General features: G+C 51.2%; 1 protein-coding gene across 2 annotated transcripts; it reads left to right on the top strand.

Annotated features, from left to right (window-relative positions):
* Positions 1–2,437: 2,437 nt before the first annotated feature.
* ALDH1B1 (aldehyde dehydrogenase 1 family member B1) lies at positions 2,438–9,531 on the top strand. Of its 2 annotated transcripts, none has more exons than XM_050762162.1 (2): positions 2,438–2,590; positions 6,994–9,531. In XM_050762162.1, exon 2 carries the CDS (start codon positions 7,004–7,006, stop codon positions 8,555–8,557), a length of 1,554 nt encoding a protein of 517 aa, XP_050618119.1. In that variant the 5' UTR covers positions 2,438–2,590; positions 6,994–7,003; the 3' UTR covers positions 8,558–9,531. The 2 variants fall into 2 exon arrangements, with proteins under 2 accessions (XP_050618119.1, XP_050618120.1); XM_050762163.1 differs by lacking the exon at positions 2,438–2,590 and adding an exon at positions 3,307–4,181.
* Positions 9,532–13,565: the final 4,034 nt, after the last annotated feature.

The following is a 13,565-nucleotide window of genomic DNA, read 5'->3' as shown; positions in this document are numbered from 1 at the left end:
AGTATCCAAGTGCAGACTAGAAGCCAAGCTCTTGCACAATCACACAAATAACACTGGCCTGGAAGCAGAGCATGCAGCTGGTGTGTGGGCATCTACAGAGGTGGGTTTCTACCCAAGGCTTTGAAGGCCCCCCTAAGGAGGACTCAGTTCAGGGCTATGGGCTGCAGAGAACACTGGTAGTAGCCTCCCTATAATCTTAGCATTTCCAGATTTCTTGACAGTGGCTTAGTGCCCTTCACTTCCCAGCCTCCCGCCACTTGTGTTAATATTAATCTCTTCCTACTCAAAACACCTACAAAACTAAGTTCCTCACTCAATTCTGATGTACAACTAAGTTTGGGAGCCCCTTGTCTAGCTCTTATCTGAACTAGGATTTTGCCAAATGGTTATCTGTCCTTCCCTGTACTCCTCCAGTGATGAGAGGCCCACTGCCTTTCAAGGGAGGCCTCCCAGCCTTAGCCAGCTCTGCTTTGTCTGGGAGTTATTCCTCTGTATTCTTCACTGGTCTGGCTCTGCCTTCTAGGACCTCACAGATCCTGTCTGGTTTTGCCCTTCAGAGAATCGGAGGGCACAGCTTTGTCTTTCAAGTTCTAAAGGGTGAACATCCCAGATCCTTCAGCTGCTCCTCAAAGGGCACAGCCTCCAACCTTGCCCCATGGGGGACACTTCCTGTCTGCAACTGGCCTCTCAGATCTGCCACAGTTTCCAATGCACTCTGACATGAGGACTGATATTCACTTTGCCATAAACTCACTCCCTCTATCAATGAGGCCTCTTAAGGATTGGTCAGTTAATCATTAAGTCAATCAATCCTGGAGTGCTATGCCAAGTGCCCAAGGGGAACTAGGCTGTTCAGGTGCTGCGGGGAAGGCAGGAGGGCCTTGGCAAGGGGCTGATGCGGTTGCTGGAGAAACCCGAGGAAAGCATGGACATCAAGCTGATAATATGTCAATCACAGTGCCTTCATGGAGGGCTAACTTTTGCAGCAAGGGCTATGAACATCCTAAGGATGATATGGAAGCAAAAGATTCCATAGAGATGTAGCTTAAGGAAAGAACTAAGTGAATTAGGTGCAAGCAGTTGCATGTGAACACCCTAGATAGATGGAGAGGCAGGGATTTAATAAAGGGAATTGGGTGCTCACAGAGCTGCTGCAAGTGTGGGAGGCAGAAGCAAGCCTTAGCCAGACCCGGACTGACTCTCAGGACAATATGGACATGGCCCACCAGCCTCGTGACTGTCTGAGGCCACTTCAGACAATCTCCTGCAGCCTCCATTCAAAGAGCAGGAAGCCAGGTCAAGGAGCGACTACAGCCATAGAGGCCAGTCCACAGCCAGGAAGCTGGAGAAGGGACAAGGAATGCTGCCGCAGAACATCTCGTATTTCTGCTCTCCTGCTAGTGCCGCCCTACAGGGGCAGGACAATACCCTCCAACGCGTGCCCGCCTTCCACATCCGGCAGAGTACTACTGATTAACAGCATCTAGTCCACATCCAGAACTCTAACTGCAAATGAGGCTGGGAAACATGGCAGTTAGCGTTTGGACCACCCTAGCCAGAAGGAAGGTGCAGTGAGGGTGGAGTGAGTGAGATGCGTGTTCAGTGCTCCATCTTGGCAACCTTTATAGCAACAAAATGGAGACAATTAAATATCCAACAGTTTACCCCTACAACAGAATTCTATGCCACCTTGGAGAGGATAATGTCATCTGTAATTAGTGCTAGGAGAGAACTTCAAAATACAGCGCTAAGTGTTTAAATTTTTTTACAGCAGCACCACAGAGGTTGCTACATGATTTTATTTTTATTAAAATAATTCTTGAAAGATGCAGAGGAAACAATACCAGCAGGACGAACACCCAACCGTAATAATGGTGACCGTGGGTGAAGAGATTACAGGTGATCTTTTTCTTCTTTTTTCATCCTTTCCTGTGTTTTCCAAGCTTTCTACACTGTGCATACATTCTTTTTGTCCTTAGAACAAAAATGTACTTTGAAAAATGCCCAAATATAAAATCTTCTTAAAGGAACTGAAGAAAGGGGCAGTGAAAGTGGAGGACAGAAATTAGTGAATCCCGGACAAAAAAAATGAGGGACAGGCGAGGCAGAGAGGAGGTTAAGGGGAGTCTAAAGGATGGCAGTCAAGCAGCGTCTTGCAGCGGGGAGAAAGGCAAAGTGTAGTTGGGGTTCGGTCTCCGAAAACTTTGCTGTGTGACCTGGGGAAGCCCCTGTCCCTCTCTGCGTCTCTGTTTCTGCTCCCAAACCAGTGCCTTAGGACCCTAGATCTGAGCAACGTGGACACTGGGCATGCGGAGACGCGAGGGAGGGAGAACTGAAGCGGTGCGGGCTGCCGGGGGTAGAGGGGCGGGGACCGAGAAAAAGACCGGGCTGGGCGAGGGAGGAGCGGCCTTGGCCGGTGGCAGGACGTAGGCAGCGCCCCAGGCGCAGGCGGAGCCTCACTGGCCTCTGGGTCCCAGGCTGCGCGGAGGCGGGACCTGCGGCCAGCCCTAGGCGGCCCGCTGGACAGAGCTGGGAGGGCCCGGGCCTGAAGCCGAGCTTGATCCTGAACCTGAGCCCAAGCCTGCTGCAGGTAACTAACGCGGGTCTTCCCTCGGCTCCCCCGGGAAGCCGCAGCTCCCGGCGCCGCGTGGGGGCTTTCCTCTCTGGGCCCCGGCGTCCCCATCTGGGGGCTGGCCTTTCCGCCGTTGTGAGAGGTGACAATGTGCTAGGAGCCCTCATTCTCTGCGCCTCCTCGGCCTCCGGCCTCGGCGTCCACTTTGGCGGCGCTTGGGGAGCCCTTCAGCCGGCCACGGCACCGTGGGAGTCCTTCTCTGGGCTGGCTGAGGCCGGAGCCTCCTTCGTCTGCTTGCCGGGAGGTGTGGAGTGAGAAGCGCGGGCGGGAACCCCTGCTTTCCGGCGGGCGCGGGCGCGGGCGCGGGCTCGGCGGGCCCAGCACACGGAGCGGCCGGCTGGCATCGCCGGTCCAGGGCAGTGAGGGGCTTAGCACCCGGGCCAGCAGCTGCGGAGGTTGCACCGGGTCCCCCAGCAGTGCTGGCCGGCCGACGCCGCACTCAAATTCTCGCTGGGCCTTAGCTGCCTCCCGGCGGGGCGGGACTCTGGACCTGCAACCCGCCATGTCCAAGCCCCTCTCCTACGGTGGGCTCCCGCGCGGCCTGAGCCTCCCCGACGGGCGCCGCCCCCTGCTCGGTGGCGCGGGGTCCCATCGACAGCCCAAGGGCTCAGGAGTGCAGGCGCGGCTCGGGACTGGCGGGTAGCTCCGCCTGCAGCCCGGGTGCAGCCTGATCCACTGGGTGAAGCCAGCTGGGCTCCTGAATTGGATGGGGACTTGGAGAACTTTTATATCTAGCTGGAGGATCGTATGTGCACCAATCAGCACTCTGTGTCTAGCTCAGGGCTTGTGAATACACCAATTGGTACTCTGTATCTAGCTAACCTAATGGAGACTTGGGAGGACTAGCACTCTGTGACTCTGTATCTAGCTCAAGGATTGTAAACGCACCAGTCAGCACTTTGTGTCTAGCTCAAGGTTTGTAAATACACCAGTTGGTACTCTGTATCTAGCTAACTCTGTATCTAGCTAACTAGCACTTTGTGACTCTGTGTCTAGCTCAAGGATTGTAAACGCACCAATCAGCACTGTTAAAACGGACCAATCAGCTCTCTGTAAAATGGGCCAATCAGCAGGATGTGGGTGGGGCCAGATAAGGGAATAAAAGCAGGCTGCCAGAGCCAGCGAGTAGCAACACCCTCAGGTTTATTTGCACTCTGTGGAAGCGTTTTTCTTTCGCTTTTTGCAACAAAACTTGGTGCTGTTCAGTCTTTGGGTCCACGCTGCCTTTATGAGGTGTAACACTCACCACAAAGGTCTGCAGTTTCACTTCTGAAGCTAGCGAGACCATGAACCCACCAGGAAGAATGAACAACTCCAGACGCGCTGCCTTTAAAAGCTGTAACACTCACCACGACAGTCTGCAGCTTTACTCCTGACAGCGAGACCACCCACCAGAAGGAAGACGATCCAGACACATCTGAAAGTCTGAAGGAACAGACTCCAGACACACCATCTTTAAGAACTGTAACACTCACACCGCGAGGGTCCGCGGCTTCATTCTTGAAGTCAGTGAGACCAAGAACCCACCAATTCCGGACACAGTTGCATGGTAGGACTCTCTCCACACCCCCTAATCCCAGCCCCTGCCTCTGGGTGACGGTACAGGGGCCCCGAGGACACAGACGCCCCCAGACCTTCCCACGTTAGCTCAACTTCAACACTCCTGCCCACTCGGCCCACTCCAACAGAGGGCTCCTGACCATAGCCCCGAGGCTTGGACAAACCCAGAGGCTGCGCCCTTTCCCCCACAGAAGGGGTGAGATGGGCGCCGCCGCAGTCCTCGCGGATAGAGAAGGTCCGGTCCTTCCCGCAGTGAATGAACTGTAAAAAATTGCCCATATTCTGGAGGATGTGCAAAGTTAGGCCTGTGGAAATCTGGAGTGAGGCTCCTATACTTTCTTGCTGTGCATCCTCGGTGAGTCCCTGAACCTCGCTGGTGCCCAGCCTTCTTGCAAAATGGGGGTCATCATCGACCCTGATCAGTTAGGGGCTGAGAGAGGCTTGGCAAATTTCCCTTGAGAAGACGGCCTGCAAACTGTAAAGCATGATGCTCTCTGAGCTGTGATCTTCCTATCTGCAAGTGGAGGCCCCGGCAGGGACCCCATATAGGCCCCAAGAGTTGGAACAGCCTTTGTGTGACTGCAAAGGTTTGCCAGCCTTGGCGTATGACCACCTCTCCTGACTGCTTCACCCCTCCAATCCTTACCCCATGGATTGGTGACTCCCCTTTCCCCTACCTCCTTTTGGTCTCCTCACCCTCAGAGCCAGGCCTGTTGTTGGCAAGGGCGCTCTGTCCCAGCATATGGCAAAGTCGTGAGCTAAATGGAACCCTGGGGCACCCCTGGCAGATCTACTGACTCAGCTTCCCCCTGTGGGATATGATGAGGTTTCTCTTCAAATAATCTTATCAATCTTTTATTATTTAATTCATAGTAGCTCCCCACCCTTTTTTTTTTTTTTTTTCATTTTTTTCCTTTTTGCCTTTGTTAGATGCCCAGGCACGCCACAGTACCAAGCATTATCAGTACCAGCTCACATTCCTTTGCTTATTTGGAAAGAGGACTAACTTTCTAGCTCATGACAGACACCCCTTTCCCTTTCTCTCCACTTTCTTTTACATGCCCACTCTATCTAAAAAAATCAAATGTTTAGCCAACCGGGATTAGTTTAGATTGTACGACCCGACCCCAGCCAATGGGGAAAGGGTACAGGGGCAGGACTTGCATCAGGAATAAAGGCTCTTGTGCCCCTTTGTTCAGGTGTGCTCTCATGGCAACTGGCCAAGGAGGCACCCGTCTGTGCAGAAGTAAAATTGCTTCGCTAAGAACCCTTTGTTCGAGTGTTCAATTTCCTTAGGATTTTGAGCTTTATTTGTAACACCCCCAAGGGGAAGGGAAACTTCCTTGGTCAGCATTGATTATTATTATTATTATTTTTAGATACAGTCTTGCTCTGTTATCCAGGCTGGAGTGCAGTGGAACAATCATGGCTCACTGCAGACTCAACCTCCTGGGCTCAAGTGTTTCCCCCTACCTCAGCCTCCCAAGCAGCTAGAACTACAGGCATGCACCACTATGCTCGGCAAATTTATTTTTATTTTTTTGTAGAGACAGAGTTCTTGCTGTGTGCTCAGGCTGGTCTCAAACTCCTGGCCTCAAGCAATCCTCCCACTTCGGCCTCCCAAAGCGTTACCAGTGTAAGCCACCATGCCTATCACGTTGATTTTTTTGGGGCTGGGGACCTACATGGAGCCTTGCTTTCCTGATTGAGTTTTTTGTTCCTCTGCCTGCCCCGGGGGTGGAGGGTGAGAGGCTGGGGGTGAAGGGACAGGCAGGTGCAATTCCATTTTACTGCTGAGCGGTGCAAGATTCATGAGACATCAAAGGCAGAGAGATTCAAATTCTGACTGAAAAATAACTGCTTCAACTAATCTGGGAACGTTACACTCCGTTTAATTTTCATTTAATATGTATTATCCGCTGTTTTAAGTTTTATAACAGTAGTTGTTTTAACGAAGTCTACACTTCTCAGAGTTGTAGCTTTTCTTCTTAGCTGCCTCCTGACTTGCTGCACTTCTGGGAAAGCTGAAAAGGCTATGCTGAGACCTGTGGTTGGGGGATGCTGGGCTAGGTCACTTTCTGAGGCACGGCCAGTCCTGATGTCCTGAGTGGAACTTGCCAGGGTTTTTATATGCAAGACATCATTCAACATAACCCCATGAGGCATTTCACATGTGGGGGAACTAAGGCACAGAGGTGAAGTGAAGCAGGTCCCTCTCAGAGAACAACTGTCTCCAAGTCTCTTTGATTTCTACTCAAGTCTTAGTCAATTCTTAGACAGCCTTTGTGGCAATTTCAGTGTTTCCTCAGTGTATCATTCAGTACTATGTGCTGAGCCACCAGGCATATCTCTAGGCTCGGGGACATAGCGATGAATGAAACAGAAAAATAACTTCCTGTGCTCATGGAGCTTGCATTTTATTGGGGAGAGACAGACAAACATAGAAGCCTGTAAAGATAGTATTTGGGATGTGAGATAGAGAAGCAGTAAAGCAGGGTAGGGGGGACAGAGAGTGTTGGGGTGGGAAGAGTTGCAGTTTTATAAAGGGTGGTCAGGGAAGGTCTTGCTGAGACAGTGGCTTTTGAGACCCGGCAGAGGTGAGGGAGTGAGCTGAGGATAGGCAGGACGTGATAGAGTTGGCCCAGAGAGTTCATCAGGGCCCTCACAGCTCTTACAGTCTGTTTCTAGAGGTGACAATCCTTAATGCTGGAATCTTGGAATGTCTGAGCTGGTGGACCCTTGCGTGCTGCCACCTGCCTTATCCCCACCTTTTCACCCTGGTTTCTTTTGTCCCTCTCCAGAGTGGTCAGCATGCTGCGCTTCCTGGCACCCCGGCTGCTTTGCCTGCAGGGCAGGACTGCCCGGTACTCCTCGGCAGCAGCCCTCCCAAGCCCCATTCTGAACCCAGGCATCTCCTACAACCAGCTGTTCATCAACAACGAATGGCAAGATGCAGTCAGCAAGAAGACTTTCCCGACGGTCAACCCTACCACCGGGGAGGTCATCGGGCACGTGGCTGAAGGTGACCGGGCTGATGTGGATCTGGCCGTGAAAGCAGCCCGGGAGGCCTTCCGCTTGGGGTCCCCATGGCGCCGGATGGATGCCTCTGAGCGGGGCCGGCTGCTGAACCGCCTGGCAGACCTAGTGGAGCGGGATCGAGTCTACTTGGCCTCACTGGAGACCTTGGACAATGGGAAGCCTTTTCAAGAGTCTTACGCCTTGGACTTGGATGAGGTCATCAAGGTGTATCGGTACTTTGCCGGCTGGGCTGACAAGTGGCATGGCAAGACGATCCCCATGGATGGTGAGCATTTCTGCTTCACCCGGCATGAGCCCGTTGGTGTCTGTGGCCAGATCATCCCATGGAACTTTCCCTTGGTAATGCAGGGTTGGAAACTCGCCCCGGCGCTTGCCACAGGCAACACTGTGGTTATGAAGGTGGCAGAGCAGACACCCCTCTCTGCCCTGTACGTGGCCTCCCTCATCAAGGAGGCGGGCTTTCCCCCTGGGGTGGTGAACATCATCACGGGCTATGGCCCAACAGCAGGTGCGGCCATCGCGCAGCACATGGATGTTGACAAAGTTGCCTTCACCGGTTCCACCGAGGTAGGCCACCTGATCCAGAAAGCAGCTGGCGATTCCAACCTCAAGAGAGTCACCCTGGAGCTGGGCGGCAAGAGCCCCAGCATCGTGCTGGCCGATGCTGACATGGAGCACGCCGTAGAGCAGTGCCACGAAGCCCTGTTCTTCAACATGGGCCAGTGCTGCTGTGCTGGCTCCCGGACCTTTGTGGAAGAATCCATCTACAATGAGTTTCTCGAGAGAACCGTGGAGAAAGCAAAGCAGAGGAAAGTGGGGAACCCCTTTGAGCTGGACACCCAGCAGGGGCCTCAGGTGGACAAGGAGCAGTTTGAACGAGTCCTAGGCTACATCCAACTTGGCCAGAAGGAGGGTGCAAAACTGCTCTGTGGTGGAGAGCGTTTTGGGGAGCGTGGTTTCTTCATCAAGCCTACTGTCTTTGGTAGCGTGCAGGATGACATGAGGATCGCCAAAGAGGAGATCTTTGGGCCTGTGCAGCCCCTGTTCAAGTTCAAGAAGATTGAGGAGGTGATTGAGAGGGCCAACAACACTAGGTATGGCCTGGCTGCGGCTGTGTTCACCCGGGACCTGGACAAGGCCATGTACTTCACCCAGGCACTCCAGGCCGGGACCGTGTGGGTAAACACCTACAACATCGTCACCTGCCACACGCCATTTGGAGGGTTTAAGGAATCTGGAAACGGGAGGGAGCTGGGTGAGGATGGGCTTAAGGCCTACACAGAGGTGAAGACGGTCACCATCAAAGTTCTTCAGAAGAACTCGTAAGAGCAACTGTCAGAGAGGCCCAGTCCCAGTCCAGCAATTCCACAACCACCTTGACCAATGCTTGCCAAACTGTTTTAAAGCCAAGAACACCCTTTATTTGTTCCAAATTAACTCTTAGAAGAAACCCCACAAATAAAGCAATTCAGTCAAGGCTGTTCTATTTAAAGCAGGGATGGGGACCAGGCTCAGAGTTCTACCTATCCAACCTCCAGCCACAGCCCCCTTGGGGGCCCATGAGTTGCTTGCATGAACTCTTAGGCGTCTCTGGAAGACAGATTAAAAACCAATGATCTGTAATTTGTAGCTCTTCCTGCTGATCCAGGGACTTTCCCATGGGTTGACTTGATGGTTTAGTGGATTGACTCAACTCAGACATAGGCTTGGAAAGCGTTAGGGCTTTTGAACTAGGTGGATACCAAATCTCGGCCCCACTCTTCATTGGCTTAACCTAAAAACCAAAGGTGTTTTTCCTTGTCTGTGTGCCAGTTGCTGGCTGTTTTAGTTGCTTGCCCTTCATTTTGCTACTGATTTTCCTTAATTTGTGGGAAGGAGTAGACAAAGAATATGCTTACATAATTACAATTGTAAAGTAAACCCAAACACCCCAAATGTCCATTATCTGATGAGTGGATTAATAAAATGTTTGCATAGAATATTCCTTGGACTACTCAGCCATAAAAAGGAATGAAGCACTGACACACCCTGCGACATCAGTGAACCCTGAAAACATCCTTCTCAGTCAAACAAACCAGAGAGGTGTACAAGGCTACAGACTGTATTCCATTTATATGAAATATACAACTAGGCAAATCCATAGAGATGGAACATAGATTAGTGGTTGCCAGGGGATAGAGGAGTAACTGCTAGTGAGCATAGGATTTATTTTTGGGAGGTTTTGAAAATGTTCTGGAATTGAACAATAGTAATGGTTGCACGATTTGGTAAAAATACTATAAAACTATGGAATTGTTTAATTATGGTGTATGAATTAATTTCTTTTTTTTTTTTCTTTTCTTTTTTTTTTTTTTTTTTTTTTTTTTTTTTGGACACGGAGTCTCACTCTGTCACCCAGGCTGGAGTGCAGTGGTGTGATCTCGTCTCACTGCAACCTCCGCCTCCCAGGTTCAAGTGATTCTCCTGTCTCAGCCTCCTGAGTAGCTGGGATTATAGGTGCACGCCATCACACCTGGCTAATTTTTGTATTTTTAGTAGAGATGAGGTTTCGGCATTTTGAGCAGGCTGATCTCGAACTCCTGACCTCAGGTGATCCACCCACCTTGGCCTCCCAAAGTGCTGGGATTACAGGTGTGAGCCACAACACCCGGCTGTGAATTAACTTGATTTAATAAAAAAAAAAAAAAGTATACATTCTGTGAACAAATCCATTTTGTCTCCATATTGTCCTGCTGCTGAACATTTTGTAGAGTGTGGGGGATTGAAGGGACCCAGGTGGTCTAGTCAACCCCCAGTCAGGTGCGAAAGTCCCCTCCCCAATGTTTCTGTTTTTGTTTTCTCTTGGATGGGGACAAAGTGCAACTGTAAGACCCATAGAGAAAAACTCTGGTTCCTGCTCAGAGTGGGCCCATCTTGTTGGACTTGTTTCCACAGCCCCCCACCCCTTCCAAACCACACCACCCTTCCAGCCAAGCCCAGCATGGGGGCCACCTCGACATGCTGGGGCTTTCCAGAGTTTCAAACCTCAGAGTTCATAATGTCTATTGTTAGTCTTGCTATGTTCATTCCCCAACTGATGGGAGTGAAGGCAAATCCAACCAGCCAGGCCACAACATAGAAGCAGAATGCCGAGTCTCCCTCTCTTGGTCCACCTTTCTAGACCATGCTGCTTACAAGTCACCTTACATTCAGATCCCCCCCATTCCTGTAAATACACACCCCAGTCATCTCTGCCTCCCGGCCTTAAGCAGTCCTCCCATCTGTGTCTCCCAAGTAGCTGGGACTACAGGCACCACCATGCCTGGCTAATTTTTTTTTTTTTTTTTTTTGTATTTTTCGTAGAGATGGGGTTTCACCATATTTCCCAGGCTGGTCTCAAACTCCTGGTCTCAAGCAACCCTCCTGCCACAGGCTCCCAAAGTGTTGGGATTACAGGCGTGAGCCACCATGCCTGGCTCCAGTCAACTCTTAAACATCCTATTGTCTTACCTAGGCAACATGAAGATTTTGTTTATTACCATAATTTGGGTTTGGCTGGAAACTGCTGCTTGAGGGTTCGGGGTTTGTCTGGTTCCCTCACCTCCCTTCCTAGGACCTCCTTTCTACACCATTTGTCTACAGCTGAGGTGACCCTGACATTCCCCCATAGCGCACCTTCTACAGATTTCTCTTGGAGGCTGTTGACACCTCTGTTGCACAGCAGTGAAAGTTTCTCAAAAACGCACTGGGACATGGAAGTGGGTGGGTGGGTGTCTCTAATGATTAACGTGCAACATCACAATATTTTAACAAATCCATTCCTTATTTAAGTTTCAGTACTCCTTAACCAAAGAGGAGCTCTGTAGACAGTGTTCCAGTGTGGAGTGGGATTGGAAAAGACAGTCTTCAAGGTCTCTTGTTTTGAGCCCTGAAATTCTGTGAGGAGCCATAGGTCAGATTGTTAATAAGCTCAGCCATTATGGCTCCTCCACCCATTTTTAAATTCTTTTAAAAATGATTGATTGATTGACTGATTGAGATAGGGTCTCATTCTGTCGTCCAGGCTGGAGTACAGTGGCACGATCATGGCGCACTGCAGCCGCCACCTCTTGGGTTCAAGCAATCCTCGCACCTAGCCTCCTGAGTAGCTGGGCCTACAGGCATGCGTCATGATGCCTGGCCGATTTGTGTGTTTTTTGAAGAGACAGGGTTTTGTCTCATAGCCCAAGCTGGTCTTGAAGTCCTGGGTTCAAATGATCTGCCCACCTTGATCTCCCAAAGTGCTGGGATTACAGGCATGAGCCACCAAGCACAGTCCCCTCCACTCATTTTACCATTGTGCTGAATGCACAGACTTGTGAGCAGGGAGGTTTAACTGCGTGTCCTCATTCAGGCCAGACACTGCCCACCAGACCCACACTTGGAGGGAGATGTTGCAATTCTGGGGCTTCCATCCACTCAGCAAACTCTCACCAAGATCTTACTCTGTGAACACTATGCCAGGCACCTTGCCATGCTATGGAAGCCTCACAACCATCCTATAAAGCAGGTAGTGGAATAGTGGAGTTACCTCTCCACTTATTTTTCAGATGAGGAAATGGAAGTGGAGAGGTTTAATAAGTAACTCTTCTGCAGTCAGTTCCCCATGAGCATGCACGAGGGACCAGAGAGCAGGGCATACTGGCAAGCACATGGAACCAACCCTCCAAGCCTGGAGAACCCACAGCAAAGCCCAGCAAGCCCTACACACCCAGCCAGCCACTAGCACAGTGGATGCATCAGAGCTGCTGCTCAGTCCCACGGGTTGTCTTCAGACCCGGGGCCATTTAGGAACTTTCATTTGGGTTGGCTGCATTCTGGGTGTGAGGCTGACCTCTGGTGGTCACCTGGTTCATTAATTCACACAAGTAGCTCTTTGGTTTAAGAAAAAACAAAGGGGTCGGGGGCGATGGTCCAGCTATTGTTGGGGGAAAGAGAATTGAGAAGACAGTCCCTTCCCTGCAGGAGCTCACAGCTGGGCAGGGGAGACAATTACAGAGCCAGGTGGAAAGTGCAGTGAGAAGTACAGAGGCCATGAGATCATGAGTGGAAAGCAAGCATCTGTATCAAGCACACACGGTGAGCCACCTCCCTTCATGCTTCTTTTTTTTTTTTTTTTTTTTTTTTAATTTTGAGATGGAGTCTCGCTCTGTCTACCAGGCTGGAGTGCAGTGGCGCAATCTTGGCTCACTGCAACCTCTGCCTCCTGGATGCGTCCTGAGTAGCTGGGATTACAAGCACACACCACCACCACACTCGGCTAATTTTTGTATTTTAGTAGAGACGGGGTTTCACTTTATAACTGCCATCAGGGCACTCAATAGTATTCTTCTGCACTTGATAGACATCGAGCCCGGGAGGTGTTCAGCAGTGAGTGGAGCCAGGCTTAAGCTCAGGTCCTCTGACTCTGCCGCACACCACTGCTTTGCAGGGCTCCCAGCTCAGCTCACAGGCCCGGTGGGAGTGGGCATGGGGTCCTGCTAAATGACTAGCAGGGGACCAGAGGGATAGGGGAAGGATGCTGCTGGAGTCTGAGAAATGTGGAGGGTTGGAGGAAGGGCAAGTTTTCCCACGAAGAGGAAAGAGGCAGGGAGGAAAATCATGGGGGCGGGGGCAGGCAGGGGCTGGACTGTGAAGGGGCTTGTGTGTCCTTCCAGAAGCTCACACTTGGTCTAGCAATGGGAGCGTGCTTTTTGGTTTTGCTTTTGTTTTTTTAAACAGGGTCTCCCTTTGCCACAAAGGCTGGAGCACAGTTGCTTGATCATAGCTCACTACAGCTTCAAACTCCTGGGCTCAAGCCATCCTCCCACCTGAGCCTCCCAAATAACTGGGACTACAGGTGTGTGCCACCATGCTGGGTTAATTTTTTTAACATTTTGTAGAGATAGGGGACATCTTGCTATGTAGCCCAGGCTAGTCTTGAACTCCTGGCCTCAAGCAATCCTCCTGCCTCAGCCACCCAAAGTGCTGAGATTACAGGTGTGAACCACCATGTCTGGCTGCCCCCGAGGGCTTTTAAAGGAAAGTGATAGGATCACATTAGATTTTTGAAGCTGGCTCTGCATCAATGTGGAGGATAGATTGAGGGAGTTGACCTGGAGTCGGCACCTCTCAGGACATTGTTGCTTGTGCCCAAAGTTATGCTGGCGCACCAGGGTGTGGGGTGGGGGCAGAGCCTGGACAACCAGAAGGCAGGCTTCAGAGCATGATGATGGATGGACAACTTGGCACAAGAGAGGAGAGAAAGTTGGGTAACCTCATGTTTCTGGCTGCAGTCACCACGTGGGGGGTGGTGCCAGCCACTGCAACCACCCTG

This window comes from Macaca thibetana, chromosome 15 (genome assembly GCF_024542745.1).
Source record: "Macaca thibetana thibetana isolate TM-01 chromosome 15, ASM2454274v1, whole genome shotgun sequence".
Taxonomy (NCBI): Eukaryota; Metazoa; Chordata; class Mammalia; order Primates; family Cercopithecidae; genus Macaca; species Macaca thibetana.
The sequence above is the reverse complement of the archived record's forward strand: the minus strand, read 5'-3'. Positions and strand labels throughout refer to the sequence as shown.